Source organism: Phlebotomus papatasi, chromosome 2 (assembly GCF_024763615.1).
Source record: "Phlebotomus papatasi isolate M1 chromosome 2, Ppap_2.1, whole genome shotgun sequence".
Taxonomy (NCBI): Eukaryota; Metazoa; Arthropoda; class Insecta; order Diptera; family Psychodidae; genus Phlebotomus; species Phlebotomus papatasi.
In genome coordinates, this window is record NC_077223.1 from 80,522,561 (window position 1) to 80,548,063 (window position 25,503).

Genomic DNA, 25,503 nt, shown 5'->3' on the forward strand with positions numbered 1-25,503 from the left:
AGTGTTTCGATACGATTAATAATAATAAAAGATAGAGGACATGTTTTGGATTGAAGGCATGAGTAGGGTACTCAAGAATTGATGGAATGATGAGTACAGTGTTGCTAAAAAGATCACGAGCTGTTCGCTCTACAGTAATTTTTACAGTGGTGGTGAGATATAGTTACTGAGCCTACTGAGCGAATTAATGAAAATGCGCTTCAAGTCTCTACCTCACTTTATAGAAAAACACTTATTTTTTTCTTTTTCTTAGTGACGAAGTATGAATGACAATTTATTTCATTCTTAATTTTTGTTGTTCTATATTTTAGGTGGGTTACCTAAGTTTAATTTTCATATATTTCCTCGAAGTTTCCTTAACTTCCTCATGTTCAGGTCTGAACACAAACTCTAATCAGGATAGTTGTTCGATTGTAGACTTACCCTACATAAATAAAAAAAACTAGAAATCACTCGTTATCTTCGAAATCCATCATAAAACAGGTCAATAGTTTAATTTAAAGTTTTCACATGCAATTTATTTCCCCTGTTTTTAATACCTATATATTCAAATTCATTATGAGGCTTTTAAAGGTGCCGATGAAAGATCTGTAAAATCATTGGTTCATTAAAACGGCCATTTTGCTTCTAGGATATCCAAAAAACATGCAAATATACGTTGTTTTATGTCAAGGGTAAGAGATAAGATGGGATTATTTGGAGTCATGTCTAATTTGGCTAATTTTGAACAGTAAGATTTTCTAACAATTTTAGATGACAAAAGGAAAAAAACAACAACTAAGAATTACTCTTGATGGTTAAAGTCTTGTACTTCTTCGTGGTTTTCCTTGTGTCTTTGACCATCTGAAACAGTTTCCCACAAGGGGTAACTCATATTGAGAAACCCTCGTCAATTGTCCGAGAAACGCTTCGCGAAATCCGAGAAACCCACTTTTTGCATCGCGAAACCCGAGAAACCCAAAAATTGCATCGCGAAACCCGAGAAACCCAGTATCTGCATCGCGAAACCTGAGAAACCCAGTATCTGCATCGCGAAACTCGAGAAACCCAATATCTGCATCGCGAAACTCGAGAAACCCAATTTCTGCATCGCGAAACCCGAGAAACCAGAAACCCTTGTCAGAAAAAATGGAAATGAGTTATGTCCTGGACACACTTACGACTAAAGTCCAGAGACGACTAAGCTCGTTCATAGCTAAGTCAGTTCCTGACATACTGCAAACGAGGCTTAACATTTTCTGACACTCACAAAACATAACTTTCGTGAGTTTTTATGCACATATTTCTATTGAAATACACTAGTAGTCCTTTGAAAATGAAACTACTTTTAAATTTACTTCACAATTCACGTATAACAACAAGAATTCACTAGAATAGCTAAAATTGGCTTAAGTCGCGAGTTAGCTTCCACCTCACAAATAATTGTAATTAAAAATAATTATTGGACGTGTACTAAGACATGATATTACAAATAGTTTCATTTTCAGAGGAGTATTAGTGCATTTCAGTAGAAATATCTGCATAAAAACCCAGGAAAGTTGTGTTTTGTGGATACCAGTATATACTAAGCCTCGTTTGTAGTGTGTCAGAAACTGACTTGGCTATGAACTAGCTTAGTCGTCTATGGACTTTAGTCGTAAGTGTGTCTAGGGCATAAGATGAGATTATTTGGAATCATTTCTAATTTGAAACAGTGAGATTTTCCAACAATTTTAGATGACAAAAGGAAAAAAACAACAACTAAGAAGTATGCCTGAAGGTAAAGTCTTGTACTTCTTCGTGGTTTTCCTTGTGTCTTTGACCATCTGAAATAGTAAAAATATTCATTATTAAATTGTCCCACCTTGCCCAATTAGAAATATTTTTCCGTGGAGAATCATCAGAAGTGTCGGATGATGATTACTTCAAGGAAAGTGCCGACACGATTTCTATTGGGAAAAACACACTCTGGAAAGTACACTGATAAAAATCTAATGCATTTTTTGTGTGATGATAGATAGTGAGGTTAAGTATAAGATTTGTGTGTGGGAGATATGTTTCCTCAACAAAATCAAGACATTTTAAGTAGAATTTGCGGTATAAATAAGATCGATAGATCTTCTATAAGGTAAAATAATTAAAAATCTTCAAAATATTATGTTATTTTTAATACTTTTTGGCAATCTGCAGTGACCGGTGAAAGTGAAAGTTTATCACGTGCAGACAATGATCCGGGAAGCTCTAAAAACTGTTTTTAGGATCCCATTGGCAAAGAAATTGGCTGCAGGACATCGCAAAGCTTTTAGCATAAAATACTTGGTATTTACCAATGTCACAATATCTATGACGCTCTCGAGCCTTGGAGATATTCTGGAGCAGTACTACCAGAAAACCTTCCGGCAAAAAACCGAATGGGATAGAGCAAGGACTCTCCGGATGGGGGCCACTGGCATAACAGTTGGTGTCGTTTGTCATTATTGGTATAACTTTATCGACAACTTCCTCCCAGGGCGATCACTGAAGTTAGTGCTGAAGAAGGTTTTATTAGATCAGACAATTGGATCTCCCCTTGTTATTTCGACGCTCTTTATAACTTTGGGGGTTCTAGAGGGGAATTCATCGAGGGAGATTCTGGACGAAATGAAGCAGAAATTCATAAGGCTCTATACAGCTGAGTGGATTATCTGGCCACCTGCTCAAATTATTAATTTTCTGTGGCTTCCCTCGAAATATCGTGTTCTCTATGATAATACGATTTCTCTGGGATACGACGTATATACCTCTCGAGTAGCTAATGATGTAAGCTAGCATAATATAGTAATACTTAAATCTTAGAATGTTAAGGTCCAAAAATCAAAATGTTAAAAAATAAACAATTTCTCAGGGATTTATCTGATAATCTGAGATCTGACCTATCGTAATTATTTTCTGCAAAAATGTAACATTTTGTATAACAATAAATCTTAGTACAAAAAGGCAGTGTACCAACGATTATTTCAAATGGAATGATTAATTGCCATTTTTAGTAAGATCTTCACTTTGGTGCAAATTGTGTTTTCCGGGTGTTAAAAGCAGACTCTTTTTCGCTGAGAAAAAGTGCCCCAATTACGCTAAGAAATAGCTCAAAAAAGGTAAATGAGCACATTTTCGACAGAGGGGCGTTCATCGTCATCATCTGGCATGGACTGGATCTGCAGTGATCCCGAGTAAGGAAAATATCGTCACTTTCTCCTGCAACTCGCCATGGCAGCCCGAAGGTTTATTGATGGAAATTGTTTTATTTCCCCCATTGTATTTTCCGGGAGAGCAGCTGTAAGAACCTGAACTTCGCGAGGCGCACCCACTGCAACCGGTGCCAGCGGGAACGGTCGCTGGATGGGTCTGCCAAGAAGAAGCTTGGCACGGAAATTGGCAAGGCGGCGGCAGAGAAGAGCCGCGGCCTATTTAGTGCTGAAGATTGGCAGTGCAGCAAATGTGCCAATGTGAACGTACGCCGGCTCATGTAGTTGCCATCCACACTTCCTGGCCAATATTCTCATTGTCTCGCGTGGCGTCTCTTTCAGTGGGCACGCCGTCAGACCTGCAACATGTGCAACAGCCCCAAGTTCTGCGACGTCGAAGAGCGCACCGGCTACGGCGGCGGCTACAATGATCGTGGCGTCGTAGAGTACAAGGAACGGGCTGAATCTGATGATGAGTACGATGAATTTGGACGTCGGAAGCGGCGCAAGGAGGAACGTTCGAGATCTAGTGGTCGTGACCGAGAGAGACCCAAGAAGCGCTCGCCGACCCCGCCGTCGCCGCCGCGAGCTGCTCCCCGCGATGAAACGGACGAGGAGGATGACGAAGATGGGGCTGATCTCTCCAAGTACGATCTCTGGGGTTCAGACAACGACGAAGCTAGCTCAGTCCCAAAAGCACCTCAGGTAAAGAGATCACGCTCCAAGTCATCTACCCCCTCGTCTCAATCGCGTCGCCGCAGCCGCCGTTCTCGGTCTTCTCACGAAGGTAATTTATCTCAATCAACATTTTAGCAGACATGCACACCAATATCTTATTCAATCCTAATTTTGTGTGAAGAAAATGAGAGGAAATTGTGTCAATATATTCGACTTTCAGGAAATCTACATGTCTAATGAACAACAAAATCTCTTTTGTTTTGTAGACATGTTTTTGACATTTCTAACAGAGTGAAATCTATTCGTCTCCCTCACTCCTCCCTACACGCATTTTCGAAAACATGTTGACAAAACAAAAGTTTTTTGGAATTCGAAATTCCTTTTTTAGCCAAACAAATGCAACTGATTTCTTTCTCTCAAGGTTCAACATCGCGATCCTCCAGCAGTTCTAGCTCCTCTTCTCGCAGTCGCGGTCGGAGACGTTCTCCACGCGGCCACCGGCGCCGGAAGTCGTCGCACTCGCGGTCCAGGAGCCGTTCACCACTACCTAAATACTCCTCATCACGACGTCGCTGATGGGCCTCTATCCAGAGGGCAAAAGACTTACAACTTCAGAGACACCTCAACGCGTAGCCAGCGGGTTGAGCACGGATGCTCTCCCCATTAATTTATAATAATACTATCTCTCTGTCTGATGGGACAGCCCATAAATCTAGTGATTGTTTTGAGAGTTCCCCTTCCTTTGCTCGTTAGAATTTTAGAGAGGATGGAGAAGAGACAGTGGTAATTTATCGTTTTTGCAAAGTGGTAGCGCTTTGCATTTAATTGTAATGCACAAATTATTTTGCACTCTCAAAACCCAAAAGTTACAAAAAAAAAAAAGTTTCCAAAATCAATAATTCCACAGTCAAATTATCAAATAAATCATTTTTAATCCAGTCAAGAATTGCGTGATTTATTTTTCTATCTCTATAAGCGTGTTTCACGCGATTTGGTTTTCGGATAAAGGTTATTGTACCCTCTATCTTAGCAAAGTTTATTAATTTATCGACTAATGATTCTACTATCTTGGAGGAAACTAGAGTACCACCGAACCGGGACAGTACGGGATACAGGGGTTTCGGGATTATGCATAATGGGAAATGGCATTATGCAAACACATCTATGCATCATTGCCTACCACTATTATTAAAAAGTAGCATGATCTTAAAAGACTCGAATTAGCGAGAGTCTACTGTATTTTGAATGTAAGCATCGATAACTCGTCCGGATTACGCTGATCCGGATTAGAGAGCGGGCACTGTATATATTATACGGGAATTGTTCCAAATTTCGACCAGTTTGCAATGTCGGCCACCTTAGTTTCTCGAAATTCTACGATTTTTTTTCATTCTAGAGTTTGTACAATGCAAAAACAAGCAAAGTATCGTTCATACGAACAAGTTGCTGGGGAAAATACCTCAGAAGAGTTCCTGAAGAGTAAGGAGTAAGGACCTACAGGAATCAACGTGGCCGAAATATTATCCAAAGCAATTTCTATACTAATTAATTTTAAAATTTGAGATATTTTGGCGCCAATTTTTTGCCTATCTTCAGCGCCAACGGTCCACAAGAAATGTATTTCAAATTTACTGTGTGAAAAACTTTGCATACATTTAGGGGATTTTTAAAAAATAATTTTATAAATGAGCTCCCAATCCCAATCCTCCCAATTCATATCAAATTCGTTCAATCCATTTTCACCTAAGCCGGAACGTCCTGTATAAGGAGGGGAGTGGTCCGAAAACATCCCAACACTCTATCCCTCTCTGTTTAGTGTCCACATAATTGTTACAATCTCACCAGGGAAAGTCTTTCAGGCTTCGCACTTACTTTGACTTCGAACACTTCATATTCCTTTAATGAATTTGACCTTTTTTCGGGAAATGAGTGACTTAAGACTATCTATTTACAGTAGACTCTCGCTAATTCGGCTCTTTTAAGATCGGGCTACTTTTTAATTCGGGCATCAGTTACATTTGAAAAAAGTCTGTTGTCATTTTTCAAGTTTGATTTGTGATGATCAAATGAATCAAATATTCTCAAATTTGGCATGATTTGTCTTATTTTTGATGTGATTTTGCATTATTGAGGGATCTTCATGCAATTTACGTTATATATGAGTGTGTAAACTTAATATCTATATGCACATGAATAAAAAATTGTTGCATTTCAAAAAGTTTGTCGCCCGAATTTCTGTCTAATTCGGCTGACATTTCGGTCCCATATGCCCAAATTTGAGAGAGTCTACTGTAGTTATATTGCTATAAGATCAAATTCATTAAAAGGATTAAAAGAATTTTAGAAAAATATAAGATGTTTGGAGCTTCAAGTCAAAGTATGTGCGAAACCTGAAAGACTTTCCATATACTCGATTTTGTGAGTTGAATTTTATGATTAAGAATCGCGTCGTCAGTTTTACTCGTTTTACCGATTTTGGCTATCAAGTGTTTAGTTTAGTTAGAATAACACTTAGTAAACATAGAAAATACGGAAAATACATAAGAATTTATCTTGAAACGAGTGAATTTTATTTTCTTACCGAGAACGATAGAAGACCTTTATGCTCGTTCTCGTACCACTTACTTTTAGGATCTCATTTGGAGTCTTATGGGTTCTTCAGTAGAATAAGCTTGTACAGTACCAGAGGAACCAACACTAAAGGAAAAAGTCGTTTTTGCATTTCAATCTGGCAACACTAAAAAAAAAAGTGGCTGATGTTGCATTTAATTTTTAATATTTTTAGGAATTTTTATTATTCTTGAGGAATTCTTCTTGCCTAATTTTGTTGAAAGAGGTCTAATAAATATAAAAAATGCGATAATTCTGATAAATTTGTAAAACTTGCATGTTTTTTTGAGGCCAAAAGACAGTTCGTTAACGAACACTGATAGAAAATTGGAAAATTTTTATGTTTCTTGTAAGTTTTTTATTCTTTTCTTCCTTTACAAAGATAAAGAAACTATTCTAGAATCCTTACAGTGCAAAGGATGTGAAATTTTCCATTTCTTGAAGGATAAAAAGGAATTTCTTTCCAGTCAATGTCACTTATGGTGATCTAATGGAATGGATTTCAGTGTCCGGAGGACTTCGAAACAGCTCACGAATTGTCTGGAAGGCTATGTAGAACTTCTAGGGTCTCTTCCAGAGAAGTTAGAATGTCTGGATGACTAAAAAAAAGTCCTCAAGAGCCCCAAAACAGATGAAAAATCTGGTCTGGATTCTATCTTTAGCATGCCAACTTTCATACTAAAAAAAACACAAGAAAAAGCAGTAAAAATCACAGAATTTTTCCACAAATTCCTTCATTATCGACTTCTTGAATAATTTTTGATGAATTTATTACGGAAATTTGCTTACTTCCGTGCAAAATTACGTGAAAAACATCACCACAAATGTCGCAAAGGGCACCGTCCGCCACGAGAATTTTCCACGAACAATTCAAAAGATAAATAGTCACAAATGCTTCCAAAACTCGTCAATTTTCTATTCCAATTTGCAAATCACCGATACTCCACGTGATTTTCATAATTTTCTACGGATTATGAAATGTTGCAAAAGTCGCTGGGTGACCCATATTTAGTTTATTTTTGCTATCAAATGACGCCTTTTAACCAATTCTTTGTCACTAAACTAATTCTAAAAACTATATTCTTTATGTTAACACCAATTTTTATTGAAATTTCATTAATTAAACTTCACAAATTGGCTTTAAAAAACAATCTCGACGACGTTTTTTTTCAAATGCGACTACCACTACAGAAGCAGAAAAACGACTTTTTCCTTAAATATTGGTTCCTCTGACAGTACATTCATATAACTTACAGGTAATTTTGATTCATTTCGTCTCTCAGTTTTTTCAGTCTTTATTTTTTCAAACAAAAAATATTAAAAACTTTTTTACAATTTACTACACAACACGTCGACACGATACATAAAACTCACATGGGGTAATAAAACATTTTTCTTTTCGAAATTCCATCTTTGCGTTCGAAACTCCTAAACGACCGGCACGCCCTCCTCGTTCGACGTGGCGACAATCTAAATTTCTGTTTTTTCACAGATTGCGTAGAAATTTCAACAGATTATCTGGAATTTTCTCCATTGTGTGAGCAAAATAAAACCGAGTGAACTTTATTTGATTTTGTCAAGTGTTCGTATTGCAAATTATTGTTCTGTGTCACTGAAAAGTATTTCGCTGAGCGAGAAGGAAGAATTTGGAAAGGTCAACAAAGATGTCGTACTCATTTGAGCAATTTTCCCGGAATATGGGAATGAAAATGTAAGTTTCACTGTGCGCTGGAGTAATTTGTGAGTCAGGAAGTGACCTTGGGAATTTTGTAATTTTGCAGTGAAGCCCCCGTTCGTACGCACCTGGCCAAGGTGTATTGCTGTCTGTCTGCAACGACTGCTGTGGCAGCTATTGGGGCACTTGTTCACATCTGGGGCATTTGGGAGGCGGGAATTCTCAGTGCTCTGGCTTCACTGGGACTCCTGTTGGCACTGCACTTCACAAGGGACAATGGGAAGAATATGGCTACGCGTCTGGGATTGCTGATGGGCTTTGGTTTCTGCACAGGTCACTCCATGGGACCACTTCTTGACCACGTCATTATGCTCAATCCACAGATCATTGTGACAGCTCTTGTGGGCACGAGTGTGGTGTTTGTCTCCTTCACAGCTGCCGCTCTGCTCGCCCGTCGAGGACAGTATTTGTTCCTCGGTGGGCTCCTGCTAAGCATCATGAGCTACATGGCCCTATTCAGTCTCGTGAATCTCTTCTTGCGCTCCAGTCTCGTCTATCAGAGTCAACTCTACATCGGACTGGGCGTTATGTCGGCTTTCATCCTCTACGACACTCAAGCCATCATGGAGAAATGTCGCATGGGCAACAAGGATTTCGTGGCACATTCCCTGGATCTCTTCTTCGATCTGGCCAGTGTGTTCCGTCGTCTCCTCATTATTCTTTCGCAGAAGGAGCAACGTGATCAGCAGCGTAAGAAGCGAAATAACTAAAAGCTAAACCTCCTTTTACTACCCCCCTCCTAAATCCTGGCCAAAGGTAAATCCCAGGAAGTATCACCTCCCCAAGTGAGTAATATTAAATAAAATTATTTTATGTGGGCATTTTGTGTATAAAAAAAATATTGTTTTGGAAAAGCAGCAAAAAAACGTGAGTGAGAGTGGGAAGGGTGAAGATATTTTTTTGTTTGTTTTCAGGAGATAAGAGATCACTGAAGAGAGAATAATCCATATTTTAATAAGTTATTGTATAATGTAATTTGAAATAAAAAAAAAGGAAAAGAAAAATTCAATTCGTGAACTCAATATACAATGAAATATGGTGTTATATTATTAATTCAATAAATCAATATACTTGTGTATAGATTTTCTTTTTTGCCTCTCTTGCTCGCACCAAACGCAGAATGTCTTCAATGTCGTATCGATAAGAGAAAAATATTCCCATTGAAAGTTCTTAAACTTCGAGAGTGTGACATTCTCCAATGACTTGCAATTTTTAATCATTTGGGATGATATTTGGAACTATTTTCTAACACATTTAGATCATTAACATTTTATACGGCAAAGAGATCACCATTTGTTCACTCAATAAACTTTTTATCGCTCCAAATTCATTTAAACAAATATTTCGTCAAACAAAATTATTTACGTGATCAAATATTTTGTACGAAAAAAAAATTCAATGACGAAGGCTTTTTTTTTGCAGAAAAGTTGTTCTAAAAAATTTCTTATCAACTACTTAGGAATTTCTATATATCTTTTTCACTTCTTGATTGCTTTTGATAAGTTATGAAAGGTATTCTTAAATAATTTTGTTTAGATGTGTAAATACACTCAGTCCCGGCATTAAGTCCTTCGGGATTATGCACCTGATGGAATTATGCACACAATTATGCAAATTTGCCTACCATTGGGAGTCAATTTATGAAATCATTTTTGAAATACGCCTGAATGTATACTATGCTGCAACGGGGGAAATTTGAAAACATTTTGCTACTTTTTCACCTTTTTCAGAATAAAACTATCATTTCTTTTATTAAGGTTATTTTTTTTAATATTCTAACCATTTATTAAAGAACTCTGGCCAAAAAGTGCTGTTTGTTAATGCATTTCTATTAAACAGTTGAATCTTTTTGTTTGAAATACTTTTACTTCATTTATTTTATTCAAAAGAAAGCCCCTGCTGGTATGCAAATCTTCTCGATGAATAATGCCATTTCCCGCACTTTTTTCGGTCCCGAAACTGTGCATAATGCAGGGATCTTGTGTAATGTCTCTTAGAAAAATAAAAGAAAGTCACATTTTTCGAAGGCATGAACGCTCGAAGGGAAAGTACAGATTGAGAGAAAACGGACTCAAAGAATTTGATATGAATTCCCTGCTATTGGGAGGATTGGGAGCTCATTTATAAAATAATTTTTGAAAAGCCCCTAAATTTATGCAAAAATTTTCACGTAGTAAATTTAAAATACATTTCTTATGAACCGTTGGCGCTGAATAGGCTGAAAAATGGCCGCCGAAAATATCTTGCATGCATCACGGCGTTTCCATAACTTATCTCCCTTATCTCAAAGATATCACCTGCACTGCAGATATCGTCGGCTCCGAAGAAGACTATTGTAAGTCTAAAATGTAAACTTTACAGGAGAGAGCTTTAATGTTTGACAGCTAAGATTTATTTTTATTAATTTCACTGCAATTAACCAAAGCTATCAAAATTGGTCTCAAGTAAAGCGAAGTCTCACACCCGTTACCTACCCGTCAAATCATTGCTCTACCTGCCGATTTTACTCGGAGGTTTTTTTGAATTTTAAAGGTATATTCTAGTACATTCAGAGAAAATCTGCAGATTCTCGGCAGAATTTCTCCCTAGAAAATCTGCATAACCTCCATTACTTCACAAAAATATTGTTGATTTATGAAGAAACTGTAGAAGTTATAAAGAAAATTGTATGCTCTGCTTAACAAGCATTACCGAGTACACATTTTAGATAAGTAAAAAAACTGCGAGCAAAAACTAATTTCTTAAAAATCGCCAATCGAATGATACAAAAACATGAAATTTTGGTCGACACTCTGTTTAAAGTTTTCACTTCACTTTTCTCTACTTGTAACACGGCGTCACAGAATTCTTTATTTTATATAAACACCGTGATATCACTAAGAATAACTCTATAGAATTTTGCAAACTTCAGTGAAAAATTTTTCCATCTCTTCTGACACATCTTGTCTGGAAAGTCTGGAATGTAGAAAAAATCTACAGAATATCTACAGAAATTCGTTTAGAGATTCGTCAGAAAATCTGCCGAAATATTCTGACGAATTTTGTCCCAAGCCCAAATAAAATTCGTAAGAATATCTACAGAATTTATCTGCAGATATTCTGTAGAGGTGTAGATTTTCTCTACAGAAATCTTAAAGATATCTGCAGATATTATTTGACGGGTAATGGCCGCTTCAGAGACGGTTATTTCAAATCTATATATTTTATTGAAAAAATTGACGAAAATATACTTAATGAAATGAAAAGAATCATTTTTTTCATAAATAATAAATAATTTTAAAGGCCTCAGTTGAAAACCACATCGTAAATTTTCTTTTTGTTCTCAAGAAAATTCTTGTACAATTTATCAAAAAATGCAGAATTTTCGATCGGAAGTATGTTTAATACTGCTATTTAATCCTTCTATATAGGCAGTATACCATCGCAGTACACTCGACTCTTCGTTATCCAGCACTTCGATATCCGGATGACAGCTGCCAAACACTGGCGGTTGATGTATTCAAAATTATTTTTACTAAACATGAAGTTCCCAGCGAGCACAGTTAGCAGAATAAAATAGGATGTCCAGAGTGAATTAAAGTATTATTAACATTGTATCGAAGTTTTTAATACATAATTGTGATAAAAAATGAAACATAAGCACACCACGAAGAAAATTCTCTTTTTCTTTGTCAGACAGAAAATAATTCACACTGCACTAAATAGAAAAACCGTTGATCATTCAAAAAACCTAAATGTCATTTTGTCCCCCAGTCATCCGGATAACGAAGAGTCTACTGTATTTATATATATAAAATATATCATGAAAATCGTGATTATAAAATATAAATTCTACCAAGTTGATAAATAATTTCAGAGTAAATATTCCAAGTCCATTTTGATAGAATGACATCTGGAGGAAAGTGCCGAAAATTCATAAAATTTTCTGTAGAAATTCTGCAGAAAATTCTGCAGAATTTTCATACAACGATCGGATCCACCTTTAAAACAAAATTCTACAGAATTTTCGGCAGTTACATTTTCAAATCTGACGAATTTCTGCAGAATTCTGCAGAAATTGCCGGGTGGGTAATTACTTTCAACTTTTGAAACTATTGTATCATACTTACGCATTAAATATCTTGTGGTTAGCTGATTTTAAGTTATTTGCAGTAAAATTTTGGGCAAAAAACCCAATAATTGAGCACACTGATTTTAAGTTTTTTTCTTGTAACTTTTCCAGGAATATCTTAATCAACATAAAATTTTGTAGGGATGTAGATCTAAGATTTCTGCATCCAATGATACCATCTTTTTATACTACTGTAGAAAAAAGAATGTTTCAAAAGAATATCAGTTTTCCAGCTCATAATTTCATCCCAAAGTTTTTGTTGTAATATCGACGTATTCACAATTAACCCAAATAGCTATATTCAACTAAATTATGAAAAGGATTTTCTTGTGAAAATGCCTTAACTAAGGAATTAAAAAATTTTCAAATTAAAAAACCTCTCATTTTCTCTACGTGAATTTTCACAGCATTGCGAAAAATGCCAACAGGCACCACCAAATTCACTTCGGCTTTTCTTTTAGCTCAGGCCTGCACTAGAAGGACTAGATCCCTTGTTCGTTGCCTCAGATTCTTGACTTCCCACTGGGGTTGGTTATCCAATCTTGTATCACTCGAGTGTACCGGGGCCTAGCATCTAACCCGCTCAGAGGTGAACAGTAGAACAGTGCACTTATAAATTGAGGGGAAGAGGCTATGTTTTGAGAATATTCCTAGGAAAAATTCCCCAGTTTCCGTTTATTTGTCAGGATTTCTCAAGGAAATCTACAGGAAATTTCCTCGGAAAAGCGGGAAAAATTCAACCACCCTCCCTGGTTATATCACTGAACAAAATCTTACAGTTTTCTGGAAATATCAATAAGAATACTCGTGGAAATTTATGCATTAATGATCTCCTAGAATTCATCGAGTACGAGATGATTTTTTGCTTGAAGACTGCGTGGATGGAATTCTATAAATTTTCCTAGGGAATATCGTACGAAACGAAGAGAACATTTTTTATAGGGAGAAATTGAGCCAAAATTCGCTCAATTTTTGAACGGTAACGAATACAATCTTTTAAAATTAAGAGATCAGAGTTCAAATTAATCAAATAATAAAAAAGTAACTTTTTAGTGGTTTTCATCAATCTCTATTTGAAAATCATAAATTGTAGGACATTAATAAATGTCATCATACATATGTTTATTGTACAAATTCTGTGTGTTCTTTTTTTGTTTAGAGAAGCGAGAGTTAATTTGCTCATTTTTATCAGATTTTCCACGGTTTTTTTTTCTTTCTTCATCTTGTATCTTCAACAAAAATATAATTAATAATAAGTATGTACAATGTATGGCTTCAAAATATTTTCTTCAGTTTATAATTAAACTCCCTTTCAGCACACTCCAGTACATTTTAGAGTCCAATCTTCACGCAGGAATTGCGTGAATTTCTCACATTTTCTTTCTCTTTCAAATTCTATCAACAAACTTACGATGCAATTTATATGCGATTTTATCAACAATTCTTGACTCTTTCTTTTTCAACAATTTTTTTTTCTTTTAATTTTATTTCCAGGACTTTTCACTTTCTTGGTACACTCACAAGTTTCTTATATTTTTTTTTGTTTCTTCTAAGAAATAAATGCAATTTAATGAGTTTTTCTTTGACGAAAAAATAAAATTGATTACACAAGAAATTGATTAATTGATATTAATTTGCGATCTTCTTGTAAAATTATAACTTAAATAGAAATACTTTCTATACACACTAACATTCTTATTTTTTTCATAGATTTTCCCTAGTTTTTTTTTCTTTATTTTTTCTCTTCATAAATCTTTAGGTTAAAAATTAGTTTTATCTCAATCACAGTTTTATTAATCAACCAATCGCAATCATTCACGAAAGAGGGCGATCAAATGATGATTTGTTTCATGATAAAATGGGGTAGATTTTTTAATAAATTTTAATTTTTTTTTTTGGAAAATAAATTAAACAATATATTTATTGCAAATTTGGACAATTTTGGAATTTTTTTTCTCTGCACAATTTTTTTTAGCCCACTCTTTAGACCATTTTTTTTCTTCTAGATCATTCAAATCTCATTCATACAATTCTAGCAATTTTCTCCTTTTTTCTTTAGGCATTTTTTCCTTCTTCACATTTTTTTTCTTTGAAATGATTCTCACAAGAAAAAGGACTATTTATCTCCACTGCATTTCCCACATGATTTGTGTCTTATTTACACTTAATAAATTATTAATATTTTATTACATTTATATGATATCTTTTTTTTTCTTGAATATTTCTTTTTTTTCCTATATGTATAAACGTAACACGATATTTTCCTCCAAATATTCTTGTTCTCTTCATCTTTCGATATTGGCCTGATAAATCTGGGCGATTCTATCCCATGAATTTACACACAAATACAAAAAAGTTACATTTATTCTTAAAAAAATGAATTTAAAATTCAAAAAACGAATTTTTAAAATTTTCAAAAAAGGCAGAATTTACGAATTTTTGACCAAACAAAACTATTTTTCAATTTGTTCTTCTCTAAAACGAATATTTACAAAATACATGAGACTTTTTATATATATTTTTTTTTTAAAAAAAAAAAGGTAGACCCAAAAATATTGCTTTCGAACGAATAATGTGACACTTTGGGATATCTTCAAAACCTTGATCGTAATATCCAGGAAGAAAATACAGAGAAACAAGATTCACATCGATGAAAGAACAGTCAAATTAGAAATTATAGTGTCCATCCTCATTATTGGACGATCTTTGACTGAGGGGGAGGGAGAGGGATCGTCAATTGAGGAGATGGATTGCTTCGCAAGAGACTCGTCACAATGCTAAGAACCTTCAGTGATTGCTGGCAAGCATCACAAGAAAACTGACAAGAGTTACCACAGCAAAACTCCACGTTCGCAGAGCATTTCCGGAAGCTACTTTGTCCGGAGATCCACCCATTCCAGGACTTAGGGATGGTGATCGAGTAGTATCGAAAGGAACGCCTCCAACGCGACCTGCGAGTAAAAAAAAATTATCAAGAAATCCCTCTTTTAAACAGACCCGAAGGGGAATTCTGTAATCTATGACAATGTCTTATGACAAATTTGACACTTCTTATGTGATAAATTCCGGAAAACTCTATGCAAAATGCAATTCATATCAATCACTGAGAGCTTCAAAAAAGCCCTTATAATGAACATTCGATGCTAATTGGTCCTTATTAATGATGTCCTGAGTATGAATTCTGAGATGCGTGAGTTTTTCACGTGAGAAACTCACGGTTTTTAGATAGTTTCCTGTAAGCCTTTAGTGGAGTTTTCACAAAAAATTCCACGTGAAGCACTTACAACGTCTAAGAATTTACATGAAAGTTTTTACGAAAGCTTGACAAAATGCATACTAAAGGTGATCTCACAGCAGTGAATTTCTCACGTGAAAAACTCACCATCTCAGAATTCACCCACTGCACTTGAGTTATCACAAAAATTTGCCATATGACATTATCATTTGTTATAGAATTCCCTTACAAGACTACAAAAAAGAAACTCACCGCGAAGACTTCCGTCGCCTGAACCCGATCCGTCAATACCATCCAGATCACTGTCATCTGAATTGTCGGAGTTCCACATGGCAGATCCTTCTGCCATATCCGACTGCATCTTGTCTGAGTCCACGTGATTCGAGTGTTGGCTTATCTGTAAAGAAAGTTACACAAGGGTTTACTTAAGCTACTAAGCCTAATCATTAAAATTTTAGTACCAATCGAGAGAGATACAGTGCCCGCTCTCTAATCCGGATCGGCGTAATCCGGACGAGTTATCAACGCTTACATATTAAATAATTTTGAGGTTATGTATGCATGTCTATTCAGCAATGAAAATGAATTATCCTGTGATGTTTTTGTTTAATAAATGAACTAAAATAGCATAGAATTCTCTAATTATGTCTTTTTAATCTTATTTAAAACTTTTATTCTAATTCTACAAAAACAAACTGTATTACATTTTCGAGACGTTGAACATATTCAAAAAATCCATCCGGATTACGAAACGGACATCTGTCATTTTGTCCCCGATTATCCGAATAACGAAGCGGGCACTGTATTTGAAAGTTATAAACGTATTTCCCATTTAAAGATTGCCTGTCGATAAATCCATAAACTTCTTACACCGTCTGATTCATTGTACTAAAATTTAGTACAACCAAAACATTGCTATTTACCCCCGATAAAATTTATTTTAAAGTATACTTATTTATAAGTACATATATTTACTTATTTAAAGCAAGCTTTGGAGTTTTCGCAATCTTTGGGTAACCACACAACAGTGATGCAGGCCGAGATCTATGCGCTAGGGATGGCTATGAATGTGATCAGAATGCGAGGTTTTGAGAATCAGAGCATTGCGGTCGTATCGGACAGTAAGTTCGTTCTACATATGCTCAAAGGCGAGGTGTTTCGCACTAAACTGTCAAGAGAGTGCTGGGATAAATTGAAGGAAGTAGGTATGAAGAACAACATAACTTTAATATGGTGTCCCGCACATGCGGGTGTCCAGGGTAATTCAAGGGCTGATGTTTTGGCAAAGGAGGCAGCCATGAAAGAGTTTGTGGGTCCGCTGCCCGTTTTGGGCATCTCACTGGAGACTCTCAAAGAAGAGACTGTTAAACGACTGGGTGAAGAACAAAAAACCTTTTGGTCGAACTGCCAGGGCTGCAGACAAGCAAAGGCCTTAATTAGCAGACCTTCACTGATGTGGAGTAACTTTCTGCTTAATCTAAGCAGAACGGATTTGAGAGCTGTGGTGGGTGTCTTCACTGGCCATTTTCTGAACTATCATTTGTTTAGAATGGGGCTGGTAACGGCAGCATCCTGCAGGGGCTGTGGGGTGGCCCTGGAAACTGTTGAACACTTTCTGTGGGAGTGCCCTACCCTGGATGCATGTAGAGAGGAGGTGGCTGTGTCTGTTGAGGAGCAAGATTGCATGCCAGGAAAGATTTTAAAATACATTCAGCAATCTGAGTGGTTTTGATCAAAGAAGGAGCGCGGGAGATACAGAGGGCTATTAAAGCTTAGGTATCAAAGTCCCGTAATTATATAATCTTAATCTTAAAAGCAAGCTTACTTATTGTTTGTGAACGAATTTATAATTACAGCTTCAACAAACAAAAATTAGAACATTGTACTAAATGAAAAAGATGATTGAGTGTGTATTTTATCGAACTATAGGGGTCAATTCACAGATTCAGCTGATTATTGATTACACATTTATAAACCTGCTTTCCAATTCAGACATCCCAGCTGATTACTGATTTGGCTGATTAAAAAAGTCTCCAAAAAGCTCCTAAGCTGCTTTCGTATTCAGACACATCAGTGGAATCAGCAAATTACTGATTAGTAGCTGATTTATTCTCGACCACCTCTCGCGGAAGCCGAAAAACTGATTAAGATAATTTGACATTTAAAATAATGTTGTGAAAATGTCGACGGTGACTCTTGGTATTTTCTTCGCTATTATTTTCTTAAAAAAGTTGCAAAATAGGAACTTGAGGTAAGTTATTTGTGTTATTTGTATTCCCTATTTTATAAATAAGTATTATTTTTAGGAGGAAGAGCCTCAGAAGATATAGAATTTTGAGAGACTCCAACAATCCCTTTGAACTTCCAGAAACTTTGTTCAGGAAGAGGTAGGGGAGACAGGGGTAGAATTAGCCAGCAAATGAAGCTTTTTTTTCGCGAGTGACTTGTGAAAAAATAATAAGTTTTGTCTAATATTTTTATGTTTCATAAGTAGCATTAGGATATTGGCTATATGAAACAGTGTAGTTCAAAGCTCTAAAATCCTTGGCTTTTTCTTGAGAGGATAATGAAAAAAGTATGACACATTGGGTACACGTACCCCGGCCTGGGTAGAAATAGCCACTTTTGGGGTACTAATTGCCACTAGTTAATAATAATAATTTTCAATATTTAGTAAATTGGAGCTATGAAAAACTGAAATATATGGATTATCTTATTTATCATACAAATAAAAATTAGGCAACAGTACTAAATTTAGTACAACTTATATTAGCATCATGATGACATTTTAATTACAATCGATCATACTCACTAAATTTAAAAGAAAATAATTACAGAAATGGCCTGAAGTTGCAAGCATTAAATCCAATGCACATTATTGACTTTGAATAAGCTTTTCATGAATTCATTATGCAACTAATTCTTTGTACTAAATTTAGTACAAGCTCTTAATTGTTAAGTTATTAAGTTGATCATTTGATGTAATAACATTTTAGATGTACAGTAAAGTTTAATAGATATAAAACAATCAAAATATTTCAAAAAATATATACATCTAAGGCCCTTGGCACACTTATGACTTAAGCCGAGAGACGGCTTAGTGGAAAATGGTAGAAATGTGGTTTAACCATTATTTCGAATATAATTACGCTAAGCCGCCTCTCGGCTAATCCTCAGGTCTGTCAAGGTCCTAACAAAGTAAGGTACTCACGTAAAACTATTAGAAATAGTACAGAAAATCGAATTGAAAATTAGAACACTTCATTAGCTGTCACTTACAAAAACTCTATCTACAGTAGAACCCCGCTATAGGCCATTGCTCTATAGTCCACAATTTTAAGTTAGGTTATGATTTTTAGTACACGACATGCAATGTTGTCATAATTATTTTAATATTTTTGCCAAACTTTATTGAGTAGTTGTGATAATTGTGATCCATAATGAAGAGAGCGAGGACAAGTACCACAATCGCAAAGAAAGTGGAAGCCGTCGAGAAATTTCTATACTAAAAGTCGTTGATAATTTTAAAAAAATGACATAGACTATAGTGCGACCCAAGTGTCAAATCTGGAACCAAATATGGACTATAGCGAGGCTCTACTGTAATAATTTCTGCTCATAAATTTAAAGGAGATCATAAAATAATTTTGCGATATTAACGATTTTAGTAATTTGAAAAAAAAAACTTGTACTAAAAATTCTAAAACAGCCCAAGAAAGTCTATTAGGGGAGACGAGGAACTACTCAGCAAATTAACTTTTTTTTTGTCAATAATTTGTAAAAAAGAAATGTTAGGATCATACTGATAAATATTTCAAAAAATAAGAAAGAAGATGTTTATTCTGACGTAATTTGTTCAATATTTATTCTAAGGCAAACTAGAATATTCTACTGACTGTCTAAATCTATCTCTTGCTAGTTATATTGCGGTTTTTTTTATAAAGTAAAAAAGAAAACACAACAATTTTCTTCAAATTGAAAAATCAATGTAAAATACCCAAAATGGAACATAAAATTTTCAAATAACGTATAGTATATCTCTCCAGTGAATAATTTAAATTAAATTAAGAGCAAAATACCCAGTAGCATGAAATTGCTCTTACAACATATTTTATTCACAATCCCCAAAATCAGCATATCTGATATTCCCATTTTATCCAAAAAAGAACCCTTAGGGAAAAGCTTCATCTCGGCAAAAAAATACAGTGACTATTTTTAAATGGGAGATAAAGAATGCTTTTTGTGCAAAAAATTGAAACAGAAATAATAAATCTCGCTCAACTACTGAAATTATTTATTGGCAAAATTACCAATAAATCACCAATAAAAATATGAAATGTGAGAACATGACACTATCTCCATATTCTTCTTGCTCTCAATCGCCCTCGCGATAGAAAATGTCTTTAATAATTCACCCATACTTTGAATAGATTATTTTTCCCCATAAATTATAACATATTCTGCTATTAAATTTCAACGGTAGCGAAAAGTATTACAGAAGAATTCCATGGACTATCATAAATAATTCTGGTACAACTTCCAACCTAATTTTTGTGGCAATTGAATTAGTGTACGGCGTAGAAAATTTAGTGACTTACCGCATTTGCCACAGTTTGGCGCAGGTTGATTAATTTGTCGACTAATTCGTTTATTTTGGTATTGGCACGGTAAGGATTCTCCAATGGCACCTCAGGATTGTACTTCTGTGAATTTGCACCCGTGGCAATCACTCCATGGGTATATTCACCAATTCTGTCCCCAGTCCAGCATCCCTTATCTTCCCTCTCGTACTCCTCATCCTCACAAATGCTGCAAAATACAGAGAAGAAAAAAACGACCTTAATTCACTGGAGACTACTAAAGTGTAGAGAAATAGGGAAAATGGGAGACAAACGATGACGCAGTCAAAAGAAAAGCTCAAGAACAATTTTTCAGACTTGACATTTTTCCCTGGCTGTCATTTTTCCTCCAATTCTTCGGATGTTTTTGCCCAAAGACAAGAGTTGAGAAAAATTTAGATAAGACTTTGAAGGTCAAATTAAAATTACGCAGTCTAAATACGAAAGTTTACAATTAATACTTTAAAACGAGTGTTTATTTCTCATTTTTTCCTATTTGAATATTTAAAAAAAATAGAGGAAAGCTTTCAGGATTCGCATACACTCTGGCTTGGAACACTTCATATTTTCCCATATTCCTGTAATGAATATGAATTTATAGCAATATACTTTAATAATATCTGGTCTTAGGTCCACATTTCCTTAAAAAATGGGTCATATTCATCAAGGGGATATGATAAAAATACGAAGATACTTAATAAGTGCTTAATTTTAAGACCATAATTAAGTACTCTGTGAAAATACTTTTACATGTCTTTAATGCAAACTACTTTATTAAGGACTTTAACAAAGGCCTTAATTAAGTACTTAGTGTCAAGGCTGAGTCACACCATATTAGTTTCGCAACTCGCTAAAAAGCGCTGGCGTTTGTCTCATTTCCATATATATATTTTTTAAAGTACGTGGATGTTCTAGAACTCCTTAAAATTAAGTCTTTGTGTAGCACGAAAATTATAGACTTAACGCCAGAATATGCTAGGGCGCCCTTCATTGCAGTCTCCCGGAATAGAGCCTCCATTGTCTTTCCTCGAGAGCTCACGAATCCGGCTTCCTTATCACGAGTGAAGGCCGACTGAGGAAATCGATTCGTATACTCCTTCGGAATATTCCGCCGCCCGCTCACTACTCCATCTATTCACGGAGAGTAGCAATACAGTGCCTCTGAAGTTAGCCGTTATTGCACTCCTCAGAGTCAATATCCTAACTGGACAGTGATTGGTACTGTTGGCTTGAAAGACTCTTCGTCAGGACGGGCCTGCTCCCTCCGACTCCCCTAGGCTCAACAGTCCTACTACAATTGCGTTAAGAATTTTATTACATACTTAATAAGTACATAATGTGTTAGCCGGGATACTAACAAGTTTGAGCAATCCACAAGTTTTTTTTTTTGGTTTTTCATTTAGTAAAACAAAAATCAGAGATAATTCAAACTGAACTTTCATTTTAAGTTTGATTACAGATGCTTTACTGATACTGACCCGTCTGACACAAGGTAAGGGGGCCCAGTGTTGAGCCATGAATTAACACTCAGCTTTAGGCCCTTTTATAGCCCTCATCGGCAAGATCTGAGTGGTAGGCCCGAATTAAGGACTAGATTTTGCCACGTTTGCATCACTGGCGGGCGAATGAAAATGTCAATAACGCTTCCTAATTTCACTTTCGAATGTTATACAAACGGCAGAAGCTACAAGGATAATGTTATGTTTTATTTAATTGGTATTAACGATTTAACATTTTAGAAAAGCAAAACTCATTGCGTAAAAAATTGTCTCCTAAAAATACCCACGAAAAAGAAATAAAAACACTTATTTTAGGGTTGCAATTTGTTCAATGTTATCACTACACTCTATAAATAATCGGTATTTGGAATCTTTGTAATTTGCATTTCGTGTTTCATTTCATTCGTACATATCAAACAAAAAAAATAATAGAATTGCAACTTTATATTTCTAAGGTCGTTATACGCCCCAGATATGAGTTTAAAATTAAACATATTACCAGTCTGACACATAGTAAGGGGCCCTTGCATTAAGGCTATTAATTAGCACACACTTATAGGCTATGTTCAACGCCTTAACACTAAGATTTGAACGTTAGGATTTAATTCTGGACTCGATTTTTTCACTAAAATTACTGAAAATCTTTGAATTAATTTTAAAAACAAATAAAATCTCTTGAAAAATATTCCATTTTGTTACTGAAAGCTGAGCAACATGGCCGCTAACATATTTTTCGTAGTTCCAATGCTCGTCGCTATGAGCGCAAAACTGTGTCATTCACTTATATTTTCTAAGGGGTATTTTCTATGGGAGTTTCTTAAAAGTAAGTTTTGAATTAAGCCCTGATTCAGGCTATAATTCATGCATATCTGGTCAGACGGGTATTTGAAAATTACGACAGTTATATCGTTGTAAATATATTTAGCTGTAAATTCAACTAAATATTTTGACTATCTTGTCACACCAAATGTCAATAAATTTTGATAAAATAGCAGAAAATATTTTTAGTTAATTTAAAGTAGATGACCCATTTGATTCCACTCAATAATAAATTTATATATATATCTTAATAATATTTTAGCACTAGAGCATTGCAATGTCAAAGTAATTCATTTTGCAATTTGGTAATTTATTAGAAGTGGTATGGCATTAAATGGAATATCTATACCCTAATAAATTTACAATTTGGTGTGGTCATTTGCACCTTCATTTTACATGTCAATTGCCAAACTTACTAAAATTAGAAACTTAAAATATAAAAGATAATATTGGTTTAATTAAATTTCATGACCAAAATAGTGAAAAAAAATAATAAATTCAATATTTTAATTTGAGGGAGAATGAGAAACAATGGTCTCAATTTTGAGACCAAGTTCAAAATTAAAATTTAAAGCTGTCACAGATTTCCAAGCTTAAGATTTCTTATGCTGAGGCGATACATTAATCAAGAACCAAAATTTCAAGATTTTACGCTTAACGAAATGTCACTTCTGATAAACATCTTTATGTCCCTGAAGAATTTGCCGAAATTTCGCCATAAAAATTTGGAAAATTAATAATAGGGGGAGGCTTTGATCGTTCGCACATACGCTACCTTCAGACACTTCATATTTCTCCCATATTCCTTTATGAATCTCACATATGGCTATATATTGTAATAGCTAACCTTAAATCCCATCTTTCCTGAAAAAATTGAGAGTCTAATCCTTTTTTCCTAGTTTCAGGAAACAAAAAATAAAAACAGGTTCAAAACTGTAATTTTGCTGTGCAATATTTCATACGATTGTGCAGAATTAATATCACTTTTCTGAAAAACTACTATCACAAAGGGTAGAAGGGTTATTAGGAATCAGATTTATGTAAAAATCTTTTAGGCTGAACAGGCACTTTTTGTGGGTGGAACAAAATTCACAAACTTGACTCAGATTCATCGATCGCACATAGAAGACTGCTTCTTTCAGATATTTTCCAGGAAACTTCATTTTAGATACGATCCCTCATATTCACATCTATTGTAATCTACCGATTTGATCCACCACTAAAAAGGAAAACTTAAAAATCGTAAAGTTGATAAACAAGAAGTAATTTGACTCAAATAGGCTGCAGTTGAGTAATTATTAAGCAATTTTGCATTTCTTTGATATAAAAATATTTTTCAAGCTTGCACAAACTGAATGTGCAATGAAAGAATCACATCTGCAATAAGCTCATACAGTTTACAACTGGTTTTTTGACAATCTTTGACATAACCTCACTATTGTGTTGTTTTGCATGACAAAGAAAAGAAATTGTCCGTGAGAAGCTGTTTTGTGAAAATTTTAGCTTGTTCACCTGCTGCAGCTCAATATCTGTGCTAAATCCCGATTCCTGCAGCTGCAGGAACAGAGAAATCTTCAATGATGCGCATTCAAACGTTTTTGTGCATATCCGGCTCCGTGGAGGAATGGTGGAATCTTGTGTGGTCTTCTCGCTTGCAGAGTTTTAGTCAATTTTTAGCTTTAAAAACTTATTGATTCGTGTAAATTTGGTGATATTTGGACTTTTTAAGAAAGTATTCATCAGATTTAACCGTTTCCGGAGTGAAATTCTCGTAGAACCAATCAAAAAAATGGTTTTTAATGTCAATAAAACATCTCTCAGAAAAGTTCCAAAAAAGTGATATTAAAATGTTTTATTCTATATAAAAATGGTTTAATCAAGTAGATTAGAGTTCCCTTTAAACAATGATGTGCAACTTTTAGTGTCCGGTGCAAAATTTACGGTGAAAATGGGGTGTTCAATGATGGCGTGAATCGTGTGCGATAATAGAAACTTGATTCATCTATCGGATAAATCGCCATTAAATTTTCATTTTCCTCTGGAGGAAAATCTAAGGATTTCCTGGAATTTTGTTTGGTGGGATTATAAACCTTATAAGTAGGACATTTTTTTGGCATAGTTGGAGAATCCATACAGTTTGCATGGTAGTCAGAAAAAATCACTGAACTTGAACATCATTTTTGTATGCGAAAGTTCAAAGCCTCCCCCTACAATGTATTAAATGTAAATGAGAGATTACAATCATCAATACCGAAAGTGAAAATTATATCTTGCGAGACGTGATAAATCTTGAAATGTTTTTAAAAGATGTGATTCTTTTGCAAATTGAACTCTCTCAAATTCGTGCATTTGGAACCAAAATGTCATCCGAATTACAGAGAAATTCGGGTGTGAAACTGTTTGAAATTCGAAGATTTTTTTGCTAAACTACATACTCATATAAAACTAACATACTTATATTTATTGTAAATTTTGCGAAAAACACTCAATGACAAACAATTGTAACACAATTAAGAAATATTAAGCTAATTTGAGCATATTTGCTTCATTTGATAAATCATAATCAAATTTCCATTTGTCATTGCATATGTTTATTGACAAAATTAAATATAAGTCTTAATTCCAAGGATTTTACTGAAATGGAGCAAGAAATATTATGAATAGGGTAAGTGTGCCAAATTTCGGCATAGTTGCATGCAAGCGCCAAAGTCTCATGTTTGAAATGTAATATATTTAATAGAAATTGATTTTTTTTTCATTCCTTCTATTAAGGAGTGATGCGTAGAACCTTGTAGACAGTTTATCGTCTTTATTTACTTTAAAATCTTTCTTAATACATTTTAAAATGGATAAAAATGTAGACATAGCTTTGGTGCGCTATTTTGGCCACCCTCATTCTCATAGTTCTTTGCCTTTCGGGAATTCTTCCAATATCTTTTTCACGTCATCTCGTTTGTCGAAGCTACATTTTTTGTTATTCTTTTGCATTGTATAATC

General features: G+C 34.9%; 4 protein-coding genes across 4 annotated transcripts in view; 3 read left to right on the forward strand and 1 right to left on the reverse strand.

Annotated features, from left to right (window-relative positions):
* The first annotated feature begins 1,935 nt into the window (after positions 1 to 1,935).
* Positions 1,936 to 2,964, forward strand: LOC129804623 (mpv17-like protein 2). The gene is made up of 2 exons (XM_055852118.1): positions 1,936 to 2,107; positions 2,170 to 2,964. Exon 2 carries the CDS (start codon positions 2,206 to 2,208, stop codon positions 2,785 to 2,787), a length of 582 nt encoding a protein of 193 aa, XP_055708093.1. The 5' UTR covers positions 1,936 to 2,107; positions 2,170 to 2,205; the 3' UTR covers positions 2,788 to 2,964.
* Positions 2,965 to 3,017: 53 nt separating this feature from the next.
* On the forward strand, positions 3,018 to 4,821 carry LOC129804619 (zinc finger Ran-binding domain-containing protein 2-like). Its single transcript, XM_055852112.1, has 4 exons — positions 3,018 to 3,185; positions 3,290 to 3,467; positions 3,543 to 3,987; positions 4,300 to 4,821. The coding sequence occupies exons 1-4, from the start codon at positions 3,115 to 3,117 to the stop codon at positions 4,452 to 4,454; spliced, it is 849 nt and encodes a 282-aa protein (XP_055708087.1). The 5' UTR covers positions 3,018 to 3,114; the 3' UTR covers positions 4,455 to 4,821.
* A 3,089-nt stretch (positions 4,822 to 7,910) lies between these two features.
* On the forward strand, positions 7,911 to 9,303 carry LOC129804621 (bax inhibitor 1). Its single transcript, XM_055852116.1, has 2 exons — positions 7,911 to 8,199; positions 8,270 to 9,303. Exons 1-2 carry the CDS (start codon positions 8,153 to 8,155, stop codon positions 8,931 to 8,933), a joined length of 711 nt encoding a protein of 236 aa, XP_055708091.1. The 5' UTR covers positions 7,911 to 8,152; the 3' UTR covers positions 8,934 to 9,303.
* Positions 9,304 to 13,380: 4,077 nt separating this feature from the next.
* The window catches only part of LOC129804614 (division abnormally delayed protein), a 255,512-nt gene continuing 243,389 nt past the window's right edge, over positions 13,381 to 25,503 (reverse strand). Inside the window, exons 7-9 of the mRNA XM_055852103.1 lie at positions 20,168 to 20,378; positions 15,822 to 15,966; positions 13,381 to 15,285 (exon numbers count right to left, since the gene is read on the reverse strand). Coding sequence (XP_055708078.1) covers positions 15,122 to 15,285; positions 15,822 to 15,966; positions 20,168 to 20,378 — 520 coding nt within the window. The 3' untranslated portion in view covers positions 13,381 to 15,121. The remainder of the gene's footprint in view (positions 15,286 to 15,821; positions 15,967 to 20,167; positions 20,379 to 25,503) is intronic.

Excerpts from the sequence above, each read along its gene's own strand:
- LOC129804623 (XM_055852118.1), top strand. The coding sequence starts at position 2,206 with ATGATCCGGGAAGCTCTAAAAACTGTTTTTAGGATCCCATTGGCAAAG.
- LOC129804619 (XM_055852112.1), top strand. The coding sequence starts at position 3,115 with ATGAGCACATTTTCGACAGAGGGGCGTTCATCGTCATCATCTGGCATG. Across the intron at positions 3,186-3,289 it reads TGGATCTGCAGTGATCCCGA|CTGTAAGAACCTGAACTTCG; the intron begins GTAAGGAAAATA and ends CCGGGAGAGCAG. Across the intron at positions 3,988-4,299 it reads TTCTCGGTCTTCTCACGAAG|GTTCAACATCGCGATCCTCC; the intron begins GTAATTTATCTC and ends CTTTCTCTCAAG.
- LOC129804621 (XM_055852116.1), top strand. The coding sequence starts at position 8,153 with ATGTCGTACTCATTTGAGCAATTTTCCCGGAATATGGGAATGAAAAT. Across the intron at positions 8,200-8,269 it reads CGGAATATGGGAATGAAAAT|TGAAGCCCCCGTTCGTACGC; the intron begins GTAAGTTTCACT and ends GTAATTTTGCAG.